The sequence below is a fragment of the Podarcis gaigeae genome, assembly GCF_964106915.1.
Source record: "Podarcis gaigeae genome assembly, chromosome: 3".
NCBI classification, from domain to species: Eukaryota; Metazoa; Chordata; class Lepidosauria; order Squamata; family Lacertidae; genus Podarcis; species Podarcis gaigeae.
Window position 1 is genome coordinate 32,790,140 of NC_139680.1, and position 22,892 is coordinate 32,813,031.

The 22,892-nt window shown below is 40.7% G+C and overlaps 1 protein-coding gene across 2 annotated transcripts in view; it reads right to left on the reverse strand.

Moving 5' to 3' along the window:
- The window catches only part of BMP5 (bone morphogenetic protein 5), a 57,235-nt gene that overhangs the window by 18,712 nt on the left and 15,631 nt on the right, over positions 1-22,892 (reverse strand). For both annotated transcript variants that reach the window (XM_083730570.1, XM_083730569.1), the window contains 2 exons: positions 9,770-9,962; positions 5,517-5,665 (listed from right to left, as the gene is read on the reverse strand). In XM_083730570.1, coding sequence (XP_083586696.1) covers positions 5,517-5,665; positions 9,770-9,962 — 342 coding nt within the window. The remainder of the gene's footprint in view (positions 1-5,516; positions 5,666-9,769; positions 9,963-22,892) is intronic.

Consider the following 22,892-nt stretch of genomic DNA (forward strand, 5'->3'; position numbering starts at 1 on the left):
AGATGATAGCATGGAAAGTAAACAGGAATCCTTAATAAATGACTTCATTAAAGGAATGAAAAGGACAGTGATTTTTCAAACAAATGTACCTCTTTTTATATCTAAATGACAGTTATCTTCTGTATTAAAGTGATTCTGTATCAGCCCAGTCTCCCATTGATCACACTAACACTTTCTGATGTGTATTAAACCAAGCCAAAAATGTCCTCAATCATTTGTTACACTGCATAATTGATAGTTGTGTTCTGTGCTATACATCAGTGGAGCCCAGCAGCATCTGAATCATGTCCCAAAATGTTTACAATCTCTTTTATACACTGAATAAGACGTATATTCAGCAGGGCTGCAGGGAAAATTTGCTATTTATAATAAATGGGAAATACACAATGCAAACTTGATGGGCTACTGTGAATAGACTCCACAGGGGAAAACACACTGGTATTTAAGAAACTATTGCAAACAAGAGATTAAATAATAGCATTCAGGAACTGGCTTGCATAAATAGAAAACCCAGAAATAAAACAGAACTAGGCCTAGACGCCAGAATGTACAATGTGCTGTATAGCATTTCAATTACTTTGTGTGATAAGCATCAAATGAGAGGGGGAAAACAAAACTGAAAACTCACAACAACAGCATTCCCTTGGGACAATTCTTACACTGTGAAACTCTCAGATTAGATGCCTCCCAAATTAGATTGAAATCTGTAATCAGATCTCCTGTTACTTTAAATGTTTGGAGAGAGAGAGAGAGAGAGAGAGAGAGAGAGAGAGAGACCGAGACCGAGACCGAGACTGAGAAAATAAATACAGCTATGGAAGCAATGGGAAGAAAGATCTGTCCCCCCACCAATTTCCTAGTGCAAAATTCTCCTCTTAAAGTTGTTATTTGCCCCTGCAGGGAACACCTACAGATATTTTCCTAACAGATCAAACAGCACCTTCAGGAAGGAAAAGTGATTTTCATCAAGAAAAATGATGGGTAGAAGAGAAAGACTAGCCACCTGACCCAGTGGTCCCACAGTGGCTTTTAACAAGAAATCAAAGAGATGGTGATCCAAATCACAGTTCTCCATTGACTCATCTACTTTGGCCTTTAGCCTCACCCATTAAAACCAACCCATTAGCTACCACTGGAATGGATTAATCCAATGGTTCCTAAACTTTTCTTTCCCACTTGATAATTGCTAGGGATCTTTGCAGACAACTCAATGATTTTTCTGCCTGTTGCAGGAACTGTAACGCACAGTGCTAAATCCTGTATGGTTTTTAATTTCCATTTTGCAGACATGCCGTGAATGAAGGAACAGAGTTTGGGAAACCCTGGACTGATCCACATCTTCATAAACCTTACAGCTCTAGACTTAAAAACAAACATGATATTTCAATGAATTTCATCCTACATATTGAACCGACCTGGACCCTGTGATCATCAGCTGAAGCCCTTCTTCATGTGCCTTCTCCACAAAAGGTCTGGATAGTGGCAACACCAGAGTGGGCCTTTTCTGTGTGGCTCCCCACTTGTGTAATGCTCTCCCCAGGGAGACTCACCTGACACCTTCATTACATATCTTCAGGCACCAGGCAAAACACGTTTCTCTATAATAAAGCCATGGGCTGATTAAAATTCTATGGACTTTAAAATGTACTTGTGGGAGAGGGAAAATTGGTTTGTTTTTGTTTTATTATGTATTTTGTGTTCTCATTTTGTATTTTTATGTTGTGAACCGCCCTATGATCTTTAGATGAAGGGCACTATGCAAATTAAATAAATAATAATAAAAATACATATTGCTTTTCAGCAGAAGCATGTTGTTTCCTTACAACCTCAAAAAACGTAAACCACAAAAGCAGACCTCAGTTTCTTTTGTTCTATTTTATGTATCAAAACACAGGTGCTGATACACAGGATGTCAAAAATCTTAAAGAATGTTCTGTGTATATGAGAAAGGAGTGCAAGATATTTCTCTTGTCCCCGCAAAAAAAAATTAAATTCTGAAGCTACATACATTTTACACTGAAATTCAGTAACTTGCCTCTCATGTCTTGTATCAGTGTAAGAGTCATCAACTCTCCTTTAAGACCATAAATGTTTTCAGTCACCAAAAGCCTAGAATGTAAACTTAAAGGTACCCAGTGGATTATTGGAAAGAGATAGGCAGACATTAGAAGGGAGAATTAAAACAACAACAACATGATCCTTTCTTAATTTACTGCAGCCCTGGGGAAACTAAATTGTATGTTGACAGCTTCCATATGTGTTTTGTTGCTCTTTGGACCCACAATTCAATATAAAATGTGGTTTTAGCAGAAAATCAGCTACATTTCATTCAGAAATGATGCTTATGATACAAAATATCATTTTTAAAAAATGGATTCCAATGCCATGTGGCCTTTTGTACTTTTCTCAGCATTATCGGGGGAGAAACATGAACTATAACAACCAGACATTTTCCCATAGAATAGATGTTCTCAATATATGGTTATTTCATACCACATATTTTTCTTTCCTGCTCCTAGTATAACAAAGGATTTACAGTTAAGAGCCACAATCCCAAAGGAAAGCCATAAGGAATTTGTTTTAATTCAACAAGACTTAAGGACCAAAGCTCACAGCAAAAGTGATGGGGCTGAAATCTAGGTTACACAGACAATGTTGCAACTGGGAGAGGCAGTCCCTGGCTTTTGTCAACAGTATGAGACAAGCTAACCAGTGATCTGGGTGTGTGGTAAAGCTTAATTCAGAGCAGAGTGCATGCCCATTTGCATACTAGCTCATGTCACCCACATTTCTCTATGCTCAAAAGACTACAAAAACTAGCACCAAAAGCCCTCCAGAACCACATCAGATATATTTCAGTGGAATCTGCTTCTGTTTCCCTTTTGCATGAATGGACACTTCAATTGCTTGAAATTTCATTTAAAGATTAGGTAAAACTGATGGAATGTTGCTGTTGTTTTTCCAAAGGCCCTTTCACAGGACCACTGTAACTGTGGTGGCTCACAAAAATGCCTGTCTGGTTCAGCTTCTTGTCAGTTGCCTGGGGTCACCGGCCACAACAGGATCAAGCGATTTCCATATGTGAGTTTTAATTATCTTTTCTGATCATGTTATAAAGCACAATTAACCTGCTCAGAAGTTTTTAAGCAGCAAGCCCAGGCCCAATTGCTGTGTGCATTGGACCAAAGTCAACAGTACATTTTTTCCCTCTTTACTGAGGTTTTCTTATGTCTATTAATTTAATTTGAACCGTCAGGATTTCCAATAGTAGCACCAAAACCAAAAATAGAGTTTTCAGTTTGTGTTCTGGCAATGCAATCATTTGACTGCTTTGGTAGTATCTATACTAACATATTATACTGACCTTATTCCTAGCTAGCCTATTGGAGTTTATTTGGGCTTTGAGCCATTACCTTTCTTTGTAATTGATTAATTAGCGTTGCTGTATTTCAATAAGTGAACTTTCTTTTTGGCAAGGAGAAGTTTTTGAGATATTTAAAAATTTTGCACTTCTGACATTTAAGTGATTTGCGCCCGGACACCATTTCTGACGGCCAAATCCTGCCTATGTCCAGGAAACTCCAGACGAATGGCAAACCTAAATTAAAACTTAGATTATATAGGCAAAGGACCCCTGTTTACATGAATTCAGTTGCACTGCCATAATCCTGCACTAATCAGAGCCACTGCCCAGACATGAGACTTATGCAAGTGCATGTCTGAATTGCAGCAAAAGTAGGACATTCTGCATGTGTTCCCTGCATCAGTGAAAACACCATGACTTGCAATGTTGTACTCAGTGCTATTTTTCTATTTTTTTAAAAAAGAGGTGCTGGAGCTCACTATGAATGCCTCCCCTATAATGGCAATGGTGCCCATCTGAGAGGTGCTGAAACTGAGTTCCATCGAATTCAGGGTTTAAAAAGCTGTGGTTGTACTGGTGAAAGAGCTACTACATTTTGTTCACCATCTCCAAGGTAATATCTTTTATCCAATATATTATGTGCCAATGAACTGCTGGGTTAGACGACAAAACTACCACCAGCATGGAAAAATCAGTCGTTTTGTTTTCTCTCTATTTCCCATTTTTTACAGCCTTAAGTTCAGTTTTCCAAGGTTCCACATCAGCTTATGAATTAAAAAACAAAAAAGTCTTCACAAAAATTTATTAGCATTTTTTTCTGCATTTCTAATATACACATTCTCTATCCAATTTTGTCATCCAGACATATAGATTGTAACAATCTCTGATACTCTGTCTCTCTAAGAAGAAGAGAAGAGTTTGGATTTGATATTCCGCTTTATCACTACCCTAAGGAGTCTCAAAGCAGCTAACATTCTCCTTTCCCTTCCTCCTCCACAACAAACACTCTGTGAGGTGAGTGGGGCTGAGAGACTTCAGAGAAGTGTGACTGGCCCAAGGTCACCCAGCAGCTACATATGGAGGAGCAGGGAAGCGAACCCGGTTCACCAGATTACAAGACTACCGCTCTTAACCACTACACCACACTGGCTCTCTAACCCCAATGCCGAGGGTGTTGTCAGGTCATTCCTTCTAACGCATTGCCTCTTTAATTATATATTTAATTTTTATTCCACCCTTTTGCCCAAAGGAGTCCAGGGTGGCAAATTGTAGGCAAATTTTAAACAATGCTTGCAGACCTTACATCAGTAAGTAAAATAAATGCAGTATTTCCCCATTACCAGAAGAATCAGTCCAGCTTACTTCGGCCATTAAGAGCTCTGTGTGCATTTCCGTTATTTCCAATCAGCCCCCCCTCCTTGCACATTGCAAGTTGCTCATGATCTGGACCAAGAGGAAACGAGAGAGAGAAAGTTGCTGTTAAGCCCAGTAGGGTTTCCTTGTCATGTGGCCATTGGACCTTCACATGGAGGATTGTAATAAAATCACAGGGCAAGAGGGTATACAGTCCATAAAACTTGTATAATTCATGGACCTTATGCAGCATAGATATCTTCTCTGCCCGGGTAAATATAGTATAGTTCATAAGGGAGTCAGTAACTGGAAGCCCCAGTATAAAACCTGGCCTTCTAATAGCTGCAGTCTTCCCCATCCCCTGCCCCAAGAAAGAGAGCAAAGAGATCTGTGGAAGGAGGCCTGATTATAGAAATGAAACTTGCTAGCTGGCTGCTGTGCAGGAATAGAAATTCAAGGATAGGTCTTGTCCCTCCAGCACCTTAGAGTGGCCACCCAACAAAATCAATTGCTGGCTTGGGATCTATGCTACATATAACACCAGCTTCATAACACCACTGTCAGTCATCACCAGAAATGTGCTGCTTTGGCACAGTAATACATGATGCAAAGGATCTGTATGGTAAGTGGTTACACATGTCAGTCAGATTCCCACATGGAGTCACATGAATTATGTTTACAGAGTCTTTCACACATTCTAAAATGTAGAGCATCCCACAAGTGCGTAAACGACAGGAAAACCACCAAAAAATGAAAGAAAAATATCTATTTTGGAATGAGTTATGTAAATGTTGCTTACCATCCATCATTTCTGCACAGAGCTGCAATCCTAAATTATTCTGTGGATTAATCACCCAGTGATTGCTGGTCACGGTGATGTCAAACACAAGCCAGCCAACATCAAATGCTTGAGCCCGTCTTGTATCTAACAGAAACAGGTCTGCGTCCCTAGTTTAGAAAATAAAGAGATAACATTTAGAAATTAAAAGTAAATTATGTCTTGGATTTAGACTTTGCTTCTGCCAGTAAAGCGTTTGTCCTGGTGTTGCAACAGCAATGCTGAAAATGGGTGGATGACATCACTGACATTTCTTTTGGAAATAAAGGCTGTGGTCCACACACCAGAGAACTTCAATCTTAGTTGTCGTCGGTGATTCATAAACACTCTTCATTTCTCTTAAGGGAAATCTTTTCTGTATTGTGTCTGTTAGCTGTGCTCTGCTAGTTCCATGTAATATATATGCAATGAAGAATTTCAGTGTGTACATGAAACATGTATCTTTGACCGAGCAGAGGCTTCTATCAGTGAAATGGAGACAATTTTCTCACTCCTTCTCAGTGGCGTAGCGTGGGTTGTCAGCACCCGGGACAAGGCAAGTAATTTGCACCCCCTAACCCGTGGATTTGCGCCCCCTAACCCTACCCCCAGATGTTGCACCCGGTGCGGCCGGCCCCCCTGCACCCCCCACACTACACCACTGCTCCTTCTGCATTTCCACACATGTCCCCTCCCTCATCAGTTCCATGATTATTGAGGGACCCTTTAGAACCATATGCAGGTGGAGGGATGAATCAATCAAACTTGCCTCCTTCCCTGTTACACTGCTGGAAACCTCTGCTGGATCAAAGACCCTTCTGTCGGTGCACAAAGGATGTCATTGGACACAATCCATAGAAAATAACAGAAAAGCCCTGCACGCATCAGGCTTTTGAACATGCCAATGGTATTTTGAGCAGTTCCCCCCTCCCAATGATTATTAGGAGAAAAGTTATATATTTATTTGGTTTACTGTGGGGTCCAACGAAAACCACACTGAAAATCAGGTCAATTAATCTAGATAGGACTTGTAAACATTAGAGCCTCAACAGCAAAACCTTTTCCAAACTCGGTCAGTAGTTTAGATGTTTTAGCTCTATAGCGCACAGATATTTCTGGAAACACCAAACCTAAAGATCATCACTTCGCCCACTTCTTACTAATGGAATATTTGCATTAAAAATTACTTATGGTGAGGAGCGTGGATGTGGCAAATCTAATCTTAAAAGTTCATTCATGGCTTAATATGCCCAACAAGCTATTCCACTCACACAAAAGTCTTATACAGTGTATAGATTAAGAAAGTAAACGTAGCTCTTGGTTCTGTAAAAATAAATAAGAGTTGAGCCATATAGTATATCCCTTGTTGCAGTTAAATTAAACTTGGCTTGTCGTATTCATATTTCAGGGCAATGTGTGTTTTTCAAAACTAGCCATTTAAATTGTGCATGTAATTCCTACATTTGCTCATCCATAACGGTTAACTTAACTAATCATTTACATGATGAAATTGGAAAATTGGATACCTGTGAATTTTCCTTCTGGCACCCTCCCTGGGCAGCAGTACAACAGATGGGTTGTTCAAGCTTCCAACCACTAGGAGAAAAAGACTCCAGGTAGAGGCTGAAAACAGACATGCTGGTATTAGGAACCACGGCTCTGTTTTGAATCCAGATCTATAGAACCTATTTTTCCAAACTTGCCGGGCTGTGTGGGTATGATGTAAAAGGCACTTGCTGGGCTCACATGGACTTTCTCCAGGGCTTAAATGAAACTACACACTGTGCAGAGGTACAAAAGAATAAGTGTTAAGAGCTGGGTTGAACTTTCCCCTTCATACTTCACAGAAAGCCTAGCATCCCCTTCTAAAGGGCAAATGAAATGCCATAGCACCAGCTTCTATTTATTCCCACGATTATGCACAGAAGCTTTAAGTTCTGAGCACACACCCCTGGGAGAAAAATGCAAAGTTCTGTGGTGATTTAGGCCTATTTTTTTTAATGAGGTGAGAAACCTGTGCTTGGGCTATCCCACCTCAGGCTACAGATTGGAGGAGGGGTATCACATGCTCCTCATAAACACCTAGCATCTCAAGCTTGTAGCCTAGCCATCCCAGAAACATGCTTGTTTTCTAAGTGCAGGGAGCATTTCTGTGTGAAGCATTAAATAATGTGTGCCCTCCCTCAACTACTGTTGGAAGCAGTACAGTTCATTACCACCTCAGTGAGGGCTCAAGTTCCACATGATGCCACAATCTCCTGATTGATTGTTTTCTGTATGCATGTATTTTTACTAGATTTCTGGCTGCACAGGGTGAAGAGTGCTTAGTCCTTTCTCATGCATAGTCATTTCAGGAGGTAGTTCTAGTGATCAGACTCACCCTTCTAAAGTTGAATTTTTGGGGTACCTGCATTCACATGCATGCAGGCACACACAAACACACACACTTGGGAACGCATACCTCAATTTATTCTTCACCCAGTGCACTCCTACTCCTAGTTTGGGAACTGGTGTCCACACAAGGTTAGCCATGATCCATATCTATCCTGCAGTGTCCTGAAGAATGACCTAGCTGTGTTTTAAGCCAGTATTGTATATACATCCCATGTTGGGGGTAATTATGATTTTTAAAAGGGCATATGAGGAAAGAGATACCCCTTCCTCCAGTGCCACTCCTGGAATAAAATTTGCCACTCCAAACAAGCATGCTGAGCTGCTGACCACAACATACTACAACAAGTATGAAAATGCTGAGGAGAATCATAACGAGCTGAGGAAAAAACTATTTCATTAACGTGAAAACACTGCCATGATCCAAGAAATGCCAGTGACAGGTGGGATGGAAATCTGTCCAGGTAAGGGATCTTAAAGGAAAATTCACAGGTAATACCTTTTTTTTATTTTTCCATTCATAAGTATACCTTTTTATTTTTCCATTCATAAGTATGTTTACTATTCCAGATGAACATGAAGAATGGCATGGCCCCTTGGCAGAGTGTGACTTACAGAGTGTGACTTACAGAGCAGAACTGAATATTTATGCTGAGTCGCTGATGTTGACAGTTCCAGTTAGTATGATAAGTAATGCTCAGATATATTGTGAATAGGTTGCACAGCCACTGTACCCATAAGCAGGATTCTGTAAGCAGACGTTTCCTGAGATTGTCTGAACCAGCAAGGATCAAAATGTGACAAATGTGTTATCTGATTTGCCTTTGAGTCAAATTGCCAGCAGCTATCTCCTAGCCATGAAACAAGCCTTGTCAGTGGTTTATGTTGAAATGATACCAGGTCATAATCTAGGGTTCTGATGTCTTACAGAGGTCGGCCACATACCACTATGAAATTCTAAAGCAAAACATGATTCAGGAGGAAAGGGCAACCCTTCATTTCCACCCTGGTTTACTTGCCTCATGCAGCACAATCCTATGTATGTTTAGTTAGAATTAAGTCCCACTGTGTTCAGGGGAATGTAATCCCTAGTTTGTGTGCTTAGGATTTAAGGAATGGAAGTATTCCTCTGCTGGAATGTGTGCAGATAAATAAATGCAACCAAAATTCTGACACTTAGGCTGCAATTCTATCCACACTTACCTGTGAGTAAGCACCACTAAGCATAGAAGAACTTGCTCAGGAGTAAACAAATAGTAGGGATAGGGAATGAATTTGATTCAGTTCACATTGAAAGGCAGACCTAACCAATTCTCATTTTCTGAAACAATACAGAAACTGAAATATAGCTACTGCTCTAAATTCACATTTTGCAGAATTTTGCAATGCAGTTCTCCAGCTGAATAATGTGTGTTAAATAAAAATGCATATGGTGGTCAAAACAGCATTATGTTAGAGAAAATGATAAAAATGTGTATATTAGGCAAAATTACATATAAAATGAGGGGAGAGGTTCACCATAAGGCAGGGTTTAGAATTTAGATGGTATGCTAAGTCAAACCTTGGCCTGGATCGGTGCAGCGCAGGAGCAAAAATAGCCACTGGACTCCCTGTACTGCTTATCACATTATCAATATGCCAATAAAGATTTGAGATTGAAGGGGGTGGAGTCACACTCCTTTTCAGGAGCTCACACATTCATGAGGTCCTCATAAGCCATAGTTTGGCTTTCCATGTCAACTGAAGCAGGTCACTGCCGTACTTGCATACATCCCAGGCGCATAAAGAAGAGATTCAACTCTCTTGTTGCTGCAAATGGAAAAATAATTTGAAAAAGAAGGCACCTGTTTGGATACTCCTTGATTATCTGATAAATGCTAATCTTAATGGTTTCATTTTCAAATCGACTGTAACTTCGATCCTTGTAAATCCGGAATTCAGCCGCCGTCACTGCCTCTCCATGAGGGATCTGAGTCAAGTCAAATCGAAATTCTTTGTAATGCCTTCGTTGGTGGGAAAAGTCCTTGTCCCTTTCAACTGTGAAAATAAAACAATGAAAGGGTTAAAAAAAATGCATACCCCATAGTTAATTCAGGATTCATTGTACATTCTTTAAAACATAAACAAAGAGGGCAACGGGAAATTATACTAACAGCCAAACCACAACTCCTGAATTATACAAGTGAAGTGTCATTAGGTCAAAGAGGAAAGCCCATGGTGATTGCACTCAACATTTCAGCAGGCAGAAAGCTGAAGGGAGATCAAGAAATATGACAAAAATATATGGCCTAAAAATGTGGGGCAAATAAAAAGTTACCGAAGAGCTAAGGCATTGAGTTTGGTTTTGCTCTGTATACATGTAGGAATTATTTGCTAATTATCTTGGTGTGTATTACTGAAGGCAGCATCTGAGAATGAAAAAAAAGAAGCCAGCTAAGGCATAATTCTATAACAGGGCAAAAGACTAATTTACACCCAGATGTGCATTTGCATTGACTGAGTGCATAGGAGAAGTCTGTTCTCATGGGGATTTGCTCGGCTGGACCAGGATGCCTGACTCCAGATTAGCAGAGCAATCCAAAGGATATGAAGCCAGTGGAACTTAATGCTGGTTTTAAGTTAAGTTGGTGTAAGTTCCCCCTATTCCAGATGCCATTCAGAAGTGTGACCACTGCTACCTGAGCTAATCCAAGCTTGGTAAAAGGGAAACAAACCTTTAAAACAGAGTTTTATTGTACCCTCTTTTTACCAACATATATTCCATCAGGTTCCCAGGTCATGTGAATGAGATGAAAGAGGTTTGGAATAGGTGTAAGACTCTTCTTGTTCCATCCTATCCCTGCCATGTCCCTGGAATGCCTTTGGGGGAACTTACACCAGAGTAGGTTCCGCCAGCATAGCTTCTGCTATAGCAGGTTGAGTGACTTACATTGGCATAGCCCAGCTGATCCCTGGCTCAGCTGGGAAAGCCAAAGTTCTGCCTATTCCAAACTTGCTCACTCTGGTGGATCTTGGATTTGGGCTGGGGTGTTAGGTTTCATTAAAGATACACTTGGAAGTCAAAAGAAACTAATGCACACAACACTATGTTTAGCAGTAAAATCACACATACACCCCATAAAGCATAAACACCTCCAAATATCTTCCTAATACTCTTTAATAATAATTTTAAAAACCATTCCTTGATGTTTTAGTTTATTTTGCCATTACTATGCAAGTCAGGCAATAATTTTGGCTTTATGCTGTTCAGAATAGCTAAGCCATAAATAAATTCGGCCATCCATTAAGGATGTTAACTTTTTTTCAACATGACAAGGAATCCTAAGCTTCTGGGCTAAGCAACCTACACTAGGACCCGTAATAGGGCACTTGGGTTGAAATATTTTTTAAAGGGTTTGGTATTACTGCTAACAAGAAACTTGAACAGACACGTATAAAATAGGTCATCCTGTCATAAGATAGGAAATGTGAGAGAAAAGAAGCAGGAAACACCTGATTTGGGAACTCTATTTCAGGCTGCGAAACTGAAGGGGGGAAAATGTACCGAGATAAACCTGTCCTCTTTACAAAGACGCAACCACACTTAAATGCCTCTTAAGAAGCTGCAGAACTGTCTTAGTGAAATTAAAACGTTGTTACACTAGCACTGAAATGCTTTTCAATGTGTTCAAGGAAACGGAGCACATCATGTTTTATGAGTAAAACTGGTGCCAAGTCCTTTCGTTGGTCTTTCAGTATTGCATATATCTAATGGTTCCAACAACAAATACAGCAGAATTCTCAATATTTTGGGGGCTATGTGCTGTTCAAAGGGAAGCCTCCTGGTGTGGCAATCAATCCTTGATTCTTTTCAGGTTTTCAGGGGACATCAGGGAGAGATAACCGTGTTCAGACAACTGCAGCAGAGCCTTCTCTTTAACCCTGTTCAGGTATTAGAGCTGAACAGGAACTATCAACATGAGTAGGAAGCACAGAGCTTTGTGCACCAGCCTCACCTGCAAAGCTTTTGTATTTGAGTCCTGCCCTATGTTTCCAACCTTCCTATATCTTGAGACGGGTAGGGCTGAAGAGGACTCCTTGCATGCATTTGCTTGAACACAAGCATGCATAATCAGGAAATCTGAGAAAGCCCGTTTCCCAATCACACAGTTTTTCTACTTGCATTCAACTGAAAGTTGGTAGAAGCCCCCTTCAGATCTTCCCTGTTCAACACAAGAATGTGTGGGACTGACCAGGCAGGGGATGTGGGTGCTGGGAGCAGCGTGCAGAGCTACCTGCCTCCAACTCATATCAATATTTCCTGTTCAAATGATGCCTTGTGAGGACAGAATGAGGAAGGAGGCAGATGAGAACAATAGGCTGCTGCCTATTTATTTTTTATTATTTATTTCAGTCAACAAAATTCAAATGTCACTTACTAGAACAAAAGGCCTCTAAACAGGTTTACCAGAGTCTCAAATATTCATTTAAAATGCCATAAAACAAACAAACATGAAAAAAACAAGTTACTGGGGAAAATTAAAGTAGGAAATAAAACCAGGAATTTTAAAACATTTACAGTATAAGCTTTAGAAGACACCTGAAGGCAGCCTTGTATAGGGAAGCTTTTAATGTGTCAGGTATTATTATGTTGTTATATATGTTTTTTAAAAAATCTGAAAATGCAATCGTGAGCAAGACCTGAAATTAATTCACATGCATAATAGCTCTAACACTTTACAAATGTCTCCTGCTTTCTGTTAGGACAGCTTTATATGACTCTTAAATCTATTAAATATTATGTGATAGGGGATGGCTGAACCTGACTCACTATATTCTCTGCAGAAGCAGAAAAGTAAACCAGTCTGTACCAACCACCTCTGGGTGACGGAGGTTACTGTAAGCTGACACAGAACAAAGTGCACATGTTTACATCTTGAACCCAATGAAATGATAGTTTATCTTCAGTGAATACTTTGGGTTATCTGACAAGCTCAGGTCAAAGGTCTCAAGAGTTTCCTCTTGAAATTACTGAGTGCTCTTTCTGATGAATGATAATTAAAAGCAGAGGCTGGAGATATCAAATGTGGTAGGTGACAGATAAGTCTCAGATAAATGCAAGGACTCTGGTTCCTACACACTCAAAGGGCAGAGGCCCCAGGAATTAGTTATTGTGTTACTGGGAACAGACAGAAACATCAAACAGCTCTCTGTCCCTTTCTCTATCTCCCACCTTCAACCTGCTCTCACCCACACGTCTTTGATTCTTCTTCAGGAATCCTAAGTGACTTATGAGAAAGAAAGAACTTCCACAAAGTAGAAAAGGGAATTAGATCGGAATGAAGGACTACATGTTTTATTATTTTTTCTTCAGGCACTTTAAATCAAAAATATATGAGCTGTGATTGCTTGAATATATTATGCACCATGCTGCCAATATTTGAACTCATTGAATTACAAAGCTATGAAAGGAGCAAGAGGCCACCAAATCTAATCCCTTGTCCAAGGTGGAAGTATTCACATATTAGCCCCCTAGGAATAACCCACATAATCCAAGCCATAAACTTGGGGCTGTGTGTGTGTGCCACAGTCCCATAACAGTGTTGCCTCCAGCTGCAGGTGGTTCTAGTGTGGGTCAGCCAGAGTCCATAGGGGTCAGTTTCCTGATCTGCCACAAGAGAGGTTCTGTTTACATGCCCCTCCGCCTGCCAGCAAGACAATTTGGCTACAACCTGGATCAGTTGAACGTGGATTACTCTGAAAGCAAAGTCACACTAGTTCCAGAAATGCAGCGCCAAGAGCAAGTCAATGCTGAACGAATCATACCAAATTGTCAGAGCTAGGACAAATGGTAAAAACATGATCTCCATCTCATTCTGGTCGGACCACAACTTCTAAAATGCACGTATGTAGGAATCAGTGTCTGTTTTTGTTCGCATCCCTTTGCTCCGAACAGAAATTAGAAACAAACATCACAGTTGATAACTGGCTCAAAAAGACTTTACATGTTGCACAATTTATGTGTGTGTGCTATGGGGAACTGCAGATCCTGAGGACTATGTGGGTATTGGATGGACCTTCATAACGTATCTTAATAATCACCCTCTCTCAATATACTGCCCACAAAGTGTGGATTCATCTGGAAGTAGCTTTAAGTAGTATTTTCCCCTAGTTTTGCACACCTATTACTTTCCTTGTTTGCCTATTTCCCCCCTTACTCTTTTCCTTAAAATTAGATGTTAATCTTTCATTGGGCTTTTTAAAACATAAATGTGTAATATATATATTCAGTATTGCAAAATCTATATTTATGCTATTATCTTCTTTTGCAGGGCTAATCTTACCTAATCTTTTGAAAGGGGTATCAAAAGCTTTAACTGCTCAGTTTCCAAAATTACTAGAGCTAGGGAGAAATGAATTTTCTTGCACACTCATCTATTTGGAAAAGTGTATTTTATTATCTTTAAGATTACGTTATATTTTCAATTTCTTTTAGAGCCTAAGGCTAAATTGGTTCATAGAGTTTTAAAATATTCAGACACATTATAGATAAGGAGCAACTAAACAAAATGACCCCTAGAACTCTCAATCTCTGCTACTTCCGTGCAGGTTTCCTTAGCTACTAAAACCAAGGTCAAAGCACTAGGTGCTCCTACAGCAAGCACTGTGAACCCCACACTCCTCCCTGCCCTGAAAAGAAATAGACCTAACAATTTGATCCTTGGCAGAGACTCATCTGCAGACATGGTGATGTATTTATGGTCTATGGGCCTTGTGTACAACTTTTCCGAGGGGTTCTATTGATTGACCAAAATCAGTCTCTAGCTGTTTTTGGACTACAACTCCCATCATCCCTAGCTAGCAGGACCAGTGGTCAGAGATGATGGGAACTGTAGTCCAAAAACAACAGGAGATCTCAGTTTGTGAAACACTAACCCAAATAAATGTGGCTATATCAAAATTAGGTGTGTATGATGAAATGATAATAATGTTTCTGCCTTTGCACTGTGCTCCTCATTCTTCAAACAACCTGGGAACAATTTGGGGAAAGGTGATAATGATTATGGTGCCGGGCTTGCTCCCCACAAAACAACAACTTCAGAAAAAGGAGGTGGTGGTTCCTCAGCACTGGGCTCCCCCCACAAAACAAAACTGGGAACAGTCAGGGGAAATGTGATGGTGATTATGATGCCTTTACATTGAGTTCTCTGCCACTGCATTGAACAGTTCTGGAATCATCCCAGCTGTACAGCATGCAACAGGAACAAGAAAGTTACCATATTTTCCACTCGCCCTCATAGTCAACTGATGGCCCATTTGTCCTGTGATTTCTAGCCAGGGGTACAAGATTGGGGTGGGGGTGGGTTGCCTGGTAAAACCTGTGGTTCACTGCTGAACTGGAACAAACATCATTTGGGTTGTCTGTGGATTGGCATTTGTTCCGCTTCAGCAATAACTTGTGGGTCTTCTTGGGAAAAGCAGCAAAACAAAAACAAAACAAAAAAACCCTATTGGATCCCTAACTAGAAACCATAATTATCTACTCCATAACAGCAAACAAGCACTACAACATTTGTTCCTACATACACACTTTCAAGCAGCTGCATGTCACATGGCTGGCAGGCAGCAAAATTAGCAACAGATGACTATCTCAACATACATACACTTCTTTAAAAGAGTAGCTGCCTACCCACTGTTCCATGTGGCTGACAGGCAGCAAAACAAATAGAGCAGGAAATGGGTGGATCTTGCACTTCTTCCTCCACTGTTACACAAACGCGCACACTTCCCCCTGAAACTCCCCCATGCCGAGAGCCGCTACCTGCTTCTTCTTCCATGAGGCCCGTGGGCAGCAAAGCAAAGAGAAGGCAAACATTTACAGGACATCTTTAGCTCCCCGCTTTTCAGAAAGCCCTGCCATGGGCAGCCAAAGGAGGGGAGGTGGAATGGCCTCCACACTTCCCACACCCTGACATCCTCCCTAAAGCCAAAGAGGTGGCACCCATCCATCATCTCCTCTCCATCTTTGTCCCATGACAACTGCTCAGACAAATCCTTCCCTCCAGAAATGAGTGGAGGAATCAGCATCATAGCCAACTGGAGTTGTAAGTAGGTGAATCCAGAAGAGGATGAATCTTCTTTCCATCTCTATCAAGGGTTCTGTGCTGCAGAGCCAGAAAAAAAATTATACTCATCCCTTTGCTTGTGTTGGGTTCGTTGCCCCAAGCTTAGAAGGTTGCCTGAACATTATGTTTCCTAACTTTCTTTCCAGAAGAACTAGGGACTTTTTTTTCTCTTTAAATGAAAGCTTGAAGTCTGGGGTCCCTGATGCCACAGGCTCCAGTGAAATTACTCCACTTACACAATTATAAATCCAAGGGATTCCTATTGCCCGGTGTCCAAACAACACACTTATCAATCACAGCTCAGATTTCACTCATTGGCTAAAAACACTGAAAGGCAGGAGCAGCCAGGCTGGCTCATTTAACAGAAATTGCTTAGAAGGGAACCTGTGCATTATGCTTCATAATTTTCTTTCTAGAAGGGCAAGAGACGTACTAAAAAAGAAAAGCAAGCTCAGAATCTGGCATCCCTGTTCTGGGGTTTCAACCAAGGCCTTTGCAGGCACTGAGCTGGCAACCCCATCCTAATGGAGCAGCCTCCAGTGACTTTAATCAGGGAATAAGAGAAATGAAGAGTGGAAACAGTGCAACAAACTAAAATACTAGAATTCAACCATGGTAAATCATTGTACCCAAAGGTATCCTCTCAATGAGTAATGTACAGTGGTACCTCGGGTTACAGACACTTGAGGTTACGGACACTTCAGGTTACAGACTCCACTAACCCAGAAATAGTACCTCGGGCTAAGAACTTTGCTTCAGGATGAGAACAGAAATCGCGTGGCAGCAGCGGGAGGCCCCATTAGCTAAAGTGGTGCTTCAGGTTAAGAACAGTTTCAGGTTAAGTACGGACCTCCAGAATGAATTAAGTTCTTAACCCGAGCTACCACTATATACTAATAACTTGGGGGGCTGTCAAATGCAGAGAGCCCTAATTTTGCACATAATGTGCATATCATATCTATAAATCCACCAGTACAGACTCCAACAAGCATATGATTTAGGCTTGTACTTCTGTAAACCCTCTAACCCTAATCTTGCCTTTATTAAAGAGTGTTCTCGGTGTCTTTCCTTTACTTTTCGCAATTTTGAAAGCCCCCATTTAAAATCACCCATGTGAAAACAACAACGTATTTCAATCAAGGAAACCATATCACCCCATAAAGCAATGTTTCGATGAAAAGTTAATTTGTAAACATGTGTTATTCATTCCATTTATAATTTCCTTTTACTTTCCAAGTCATATGTAGATGTTTTGCAAGTCAAAACAAGCGCCACGTTGCAGCTGCCTCCCTAATTATTAAATTCTGGAAGGCATTACAGTTGTTGATTTTAAGTGGGGGAAATGACACCTTGTCTTTCCTTATGCTAGTCTGATCCTTACCAGCATCAGAACGTTTAAAAAGAATGAATGAATTGGCTTGATAAGGTGTCTGGAAACCAGAAATCAAGGAAAATATTAGTACTGTAACACAGAGACTACAAAGCTAGATATTTATAGATATTTCTTAGAGCCTGCTGAGCTCTGTCCATTCCTTTGTAGACTAATTAATATATTTAGCTGCTATATTATGACATTATGTGTCTCAAGATCAAAAAGCATCCATATTGCAGAATTATACAGCATTAGTCAGTGGTTCCTAAACGTTTCTTCCCATGGACCGTTATCATTTTTACAGACATGCCACAGACTCTTGCAAACCACTTGGTGGTCCATGGATCTTTGTCCTAGAGTACTAATCTACAAAACTCTCAAGTAATCCCAGCATGGAGCCCTTCTATCAGCTCCAGCCACTATGGCCAGAGATAAGTAACAGCAGGAGTTGCAGTTCAGGAATCCACTGGGTCCATCTGTTCTAGAATGTAGCTGATCCATAGCAATACAGCAGTGTGCTTTATTTCAGAATATTTCACATTCATAAAATTTTACAGAGCAGACCCCATCACTTCCGTGGCTGGCTTTGGTTTCATTTTCATTTTTCATATGACTACTTTGCTCTGTATGATACAGACCCAATATTTTTTTTGATGTCCTAGTTGAATAATCCTGGACTACCCTAACACCTGCCCACTCTGCATATGTTCCTGTGTACAGTGGTACCTCGGGTTACATACGAGGTTTCAGGTTACAGACTCCGCTAACCCAGAAGTATTACCTCGGGTTAAGAACTTTGCTTCAGGATGAGAACAGAAATCGTGTTCTGGCGGCACAGCAGCAGCAGGAGGCCCCATTAGCTAAAGTGGTGCTTCAGGATATGAACAGTTTCAGGTTAAGTACGGACCTCTGGAACGAATTAAGTACTTAGCCCGAGGTACCACTGTATGGTGATCTGCAAAAAAAGGATGTGTCTTGGTAACCTCCTCACCCCCTCATCATCCTCCAGACCCTCTAAGTGTCCCTATATTCCAGGGACAGTCCTGGATTTACAGAAGCCATCCCAGTTTCTGATCTGATCCCAGAACGTCCCGCTTTTCCTTAGGAAGTCCCTATTTTCATCAGAGAATGTTGGAGGGTGTGGAGTTATACAACCCCCCAAGCCAAGGAGATAAGTAATTATACAATCTTTAGAAGACACCCAAGGGAAGTTTTTAAATGTTTAATATTTTATTATGTTTTCATAAGCTGCCCAGAGTGGCTGGGGCAACCCAGACAGACAGGTGGGGCATTATTATTACTATTATTATGGAACAGGACATCCCTATTTTCATCGGAGAAATGTTGGAGGGTATGCATCCTCTAGACCAGGAAGTAAAAATGATTCACCCTGTTACATGTAACAGGATTAGCAATCACATTGAAGGTTCTTAAAATACTTACCGGTAAATACCTGTTGTGGAGTGGAGTGTCCTCAGGAATGAAGCACGACAGGGAAAAGGTTTAGTCCTTCTTAGCAGGACAGTGTGAGATTTTTGAATCAATACTGCAGGACTTAAACCTTGCTTCCCTGGGTGCTGTGCTTCCAAGGGCAATCATCTTCATCTGATGCACCTCATTTCCTTCCTTCTTATAATTCTTCCCAGTCAGCAGAATTCAGCTTTCCTTATGTTAATCTTAAATTGGGGGCCTTTCGCAAAGCATTGCTGTGCTCTGCGGCGAATATGCATTTGAGGGTGTAATTCTGGATCACACTCTGCCACCAAAACCCAGATCCGTCAAAACTTCAATTCTCAGAAAATAGCCAGTTTTCAGACTAATCCCACTTGTTCCTGTGCTGAAATCTGAGGGGTCATGTTAGCTTTGTACTGTTCTGTTTCTCCATAATAAAAAAGTAAACACCACTGGCAATTATAAACTTTTCAGGTGCCGATTTGCCAGATCTTAGCAACATACTTCCAAGACAGCTCAGCTCATTTGCCAACTTTGCAAGAACACTTACTTCACAAATTTAAATAGATCTAAAAATATTAGCTTCTAGATTGTTCAGACCTAAAGTCTTGCAGCCAGATCTTGCCAGTCCTTAGACCTGATTTGCTGTGGGATCCCAGTCAATTTTACATTTGAAATTTAATTAAATAAAAGCCTTTAGATCACAAACTAGTTCCCTAGATCATAAATACACAAAGTATGGTACACTCAGGCTGTAATACCAATTTCCCTCCCTCAAAACAGAGAGCCCCCTAAAGAATGACGCTAACACTACCTTTTCAGTAAGGAAAACTTAAGAGAAATTAATATCATTCAGGTATGGATCGGAATACACTAAAGCTCCTGTTTCAAGTTGGGAAGTCAAATTTTCCACATTTAAATCATGTCCTGTTAGGGAGCCAGCTTCTGCTATACTGTTCCTGATTAGTAAAAGGGTAAGGTGAGTCTATAATTGCCTATAAGTCAAATAAATTATTCAGCCTGCTAAGGTTGAAAAATAAGAGGAAAATCAAGTTCACGTTATGTTGCTTTGGTTACAGTCTACTGTTTTCTACTTGACTTTACTTTTGTTCAGTAGCAAAAAAGAAAGACCCATTAATAGCAGAGTTTTCAAAAACCTACAAGTGAGCATGTCAGTTCAAATCAGCCTGGAGATTAGTGAAATACACAAAAAAATAAAAATCTGCCTGACACCCCCCACCCAGATACAATGAAGGCTCAGAAATCTTCACTGCTATTGAATGTGTCAGGTTCTTTGCAAAGCACTGATTCCAATAATACTCATAACTCATTTTCCTTGACTTTTTTCATAACCAAGGTCTGCTCTTACTTATGCACTACCTCACCAGAGCATTTGACTTCCATTCAGCTAGAAAAAACAGTCACACAATTTCTGAATCAGGTATGTGTCAATTTGAAAATTTGTGTGGATAATTGTGAAAAGACTACAGCTCAGTGGCTGGGCATCTGGTGCAAGGTCCCAGGTTTAATCCCTGGGAGTTCTGCGCAAGGCTGGAAGAGAAATTTTGAAACTCTGGAGAGCCACGGCTAGTCAAGTGCAAACAATATGCTGGTTGAACCAATGATCTGACTCAGTATCAGGCGCCCTCCAATGATCCAGTGTTCACTGGTTTTGAAGCTAAGAGAATATGTCAGGGCATGTTAAGAAGAAAATAGCCAAGGCCAACAAGGATGGACACAAAGAGAGCCAGCATGGTGTAGTGGTTAAGAGTCTCGTAATCTGGTGAACTGGGTTCGATTCCCCGCTCCTCCACATGCAGCTGCTGGGTGACCTTGGGCTAGTCACACTTCTCTGAAGTCTCTCAGCCCCACTCACCCCACAGAGTGTTTGTTGTGGGAGAGGAAGGGAAAGGAGAATGTTAGCCGCTATGAGACTCCTTCAGGTAGTGATAAAGCGGGATATCAAATCCAAACTCTTCTACATTAATTTTAAGAAGCACTTCTTGTTCTCAAGGATTTTGCCTCCTTCAGAAGATCAGCATAAAACAGATGGAAAACCCAGGGCTTGATTAAGCATTAAGCAAAATAAGCACATGCTTGGGGTATCAAGGGAAGGGGGCACCACCAAAATTTTCCACTGCCAGATCATAGCTGTCAACTTTTCCCTTTTCTTGCAAGGAATCCTATTCGGAATAAGGGAATTTCCCTTTAAAAAAAGGGAAACGTTGACAGCTATGTGCCAAATTTACCATGTGCCATTTGGTGCAGCTGAACAAAAATAAATATTTATACAAATATACAGAAATAAACATTATTTTCTAACTTACTGTAGATGTTGTTTCATTTTGAAAAACAAAATTTTGTTTTATGGTTTATTATTTTGCGTGTGTGTGTGTGTCCCAAAATCTTTTTAAGTGCTTAGCATAGATGCCAACTCCTAGGAATTGGGGCAGTTTTGCCCCCCTTCCAATGTATTTTTAAGGGGGGCGGGTCCCCTCAATTTTCAGAGGGTGTTCAGCTCCACCCCCTGGCTCCTCACAATGTCCTGTCAGGCCCCCTCAATCCTCTGCAGAAGCTGATGCCTGGAGTGCTTAGGGTGTCTAAAGTTGTCCGGCCCTGACAACTCCCATTATCCCTAACCATATGCTGTGTCGACTGGTGCTGCTGGGAATTGGATTTCCAGCCTCAGATGCCCCATCCCTGACAATAAAGTATCAAAAAAGTAGGCACCCCTTTCTGTACAATACTTCAGTTCTAAAGGAAGTGCCATCATATTTTAAGAATGGCAGCAGTCGTCTGTTTATTGCTTTGTAACAATGGTGGGATGATCAATCCAGAAAATAGTACCTTGATCATTAGAATTAGGGGAAATTCCCCCCCCCTACACATTCTAGCAATCTACAGCTAATTAACACATACATTTGAATTAGTAAACACCAATCCTCAGATGACTATAGTTGTGCGATGTTGCTTAGGAGTCTTGCCTGAATGTAAAACAGTTTTTTAAAAGTGAATAATGTGCACACATTTTGAATGGAAATGTGTCACCCTTTCATATCACTCTTAATAGTTCCCCCTCACCCCATACCAAGTACAAAGTAACATACATACTAATCCCTTTTTTAAAAATGCTTTGGATGCTTTGGTTTTACATAAGGACAAGGAGATCTTTAGGACTGATCTTGAGCATGCTTAAAACTCCTCTTTTTTTCGCACCTGAAGCCATGTGCTTGCTGCTGCTTCCATGACTACGGCTACATTGAGAAGGTTTGAAAATTTCCACCACGTGGTTTCACTTTACACTGTGTTTATATAACATGTAAGGGACACTTGCCCCCTTGAGAGAAGCATCACTCGCGTATTATGTAAACAGACTGTAAACCAAAAACACATGGGACTGACATTTTTAGATATTCCTAGAGCAGAATGCACATTGTTTCAGCTATGTGAAATGGATATATATAAATAATTTCTATTGAAATGAGCAGGGCTTGCTTTCAAGTAAACGTATTTACCAGCATCCAGGTCTTAGAGGTGCACAACATTACCATTTTTATTCATTTGGTCAAAGTGCAAACGACTTGAAGCCAAAGACACACACATAAGTCCGTATCTTCAGTCAGACAATACATCCTGGACTTACTTAGAATCAGAGAGTTGTGCCACTGTTTTGTGGCAGAACACACATGTTGCATGTACTGGAGCCCAGGTCTGGATTCTGGCATCTCCAGTTATAGTTGTACCTTGGAAGTCAAGCTGAATCGTTCCGGAAGTCCATTCGACTTCCAAAACATTTGGAAACCAAAGTGCGGCTTCTGATTGGCTGCAGGAAGCTCCTGCAGCCAATCAGAAGCTGCAGAAGCCCGGTTGGACATTCGGCTTCCCAGAACCAGAACAGTCACTTCTGTGTTTGCGGCGTTCGGGAGCCAAAACGTTCAAGAAATAAATTGTTCGAAAATGAAGGTACGACTGTATTTTAAAATTTAAAAGGATCAAAGAGCACATAATAATAACTACAATAATAATAATTTTATTATT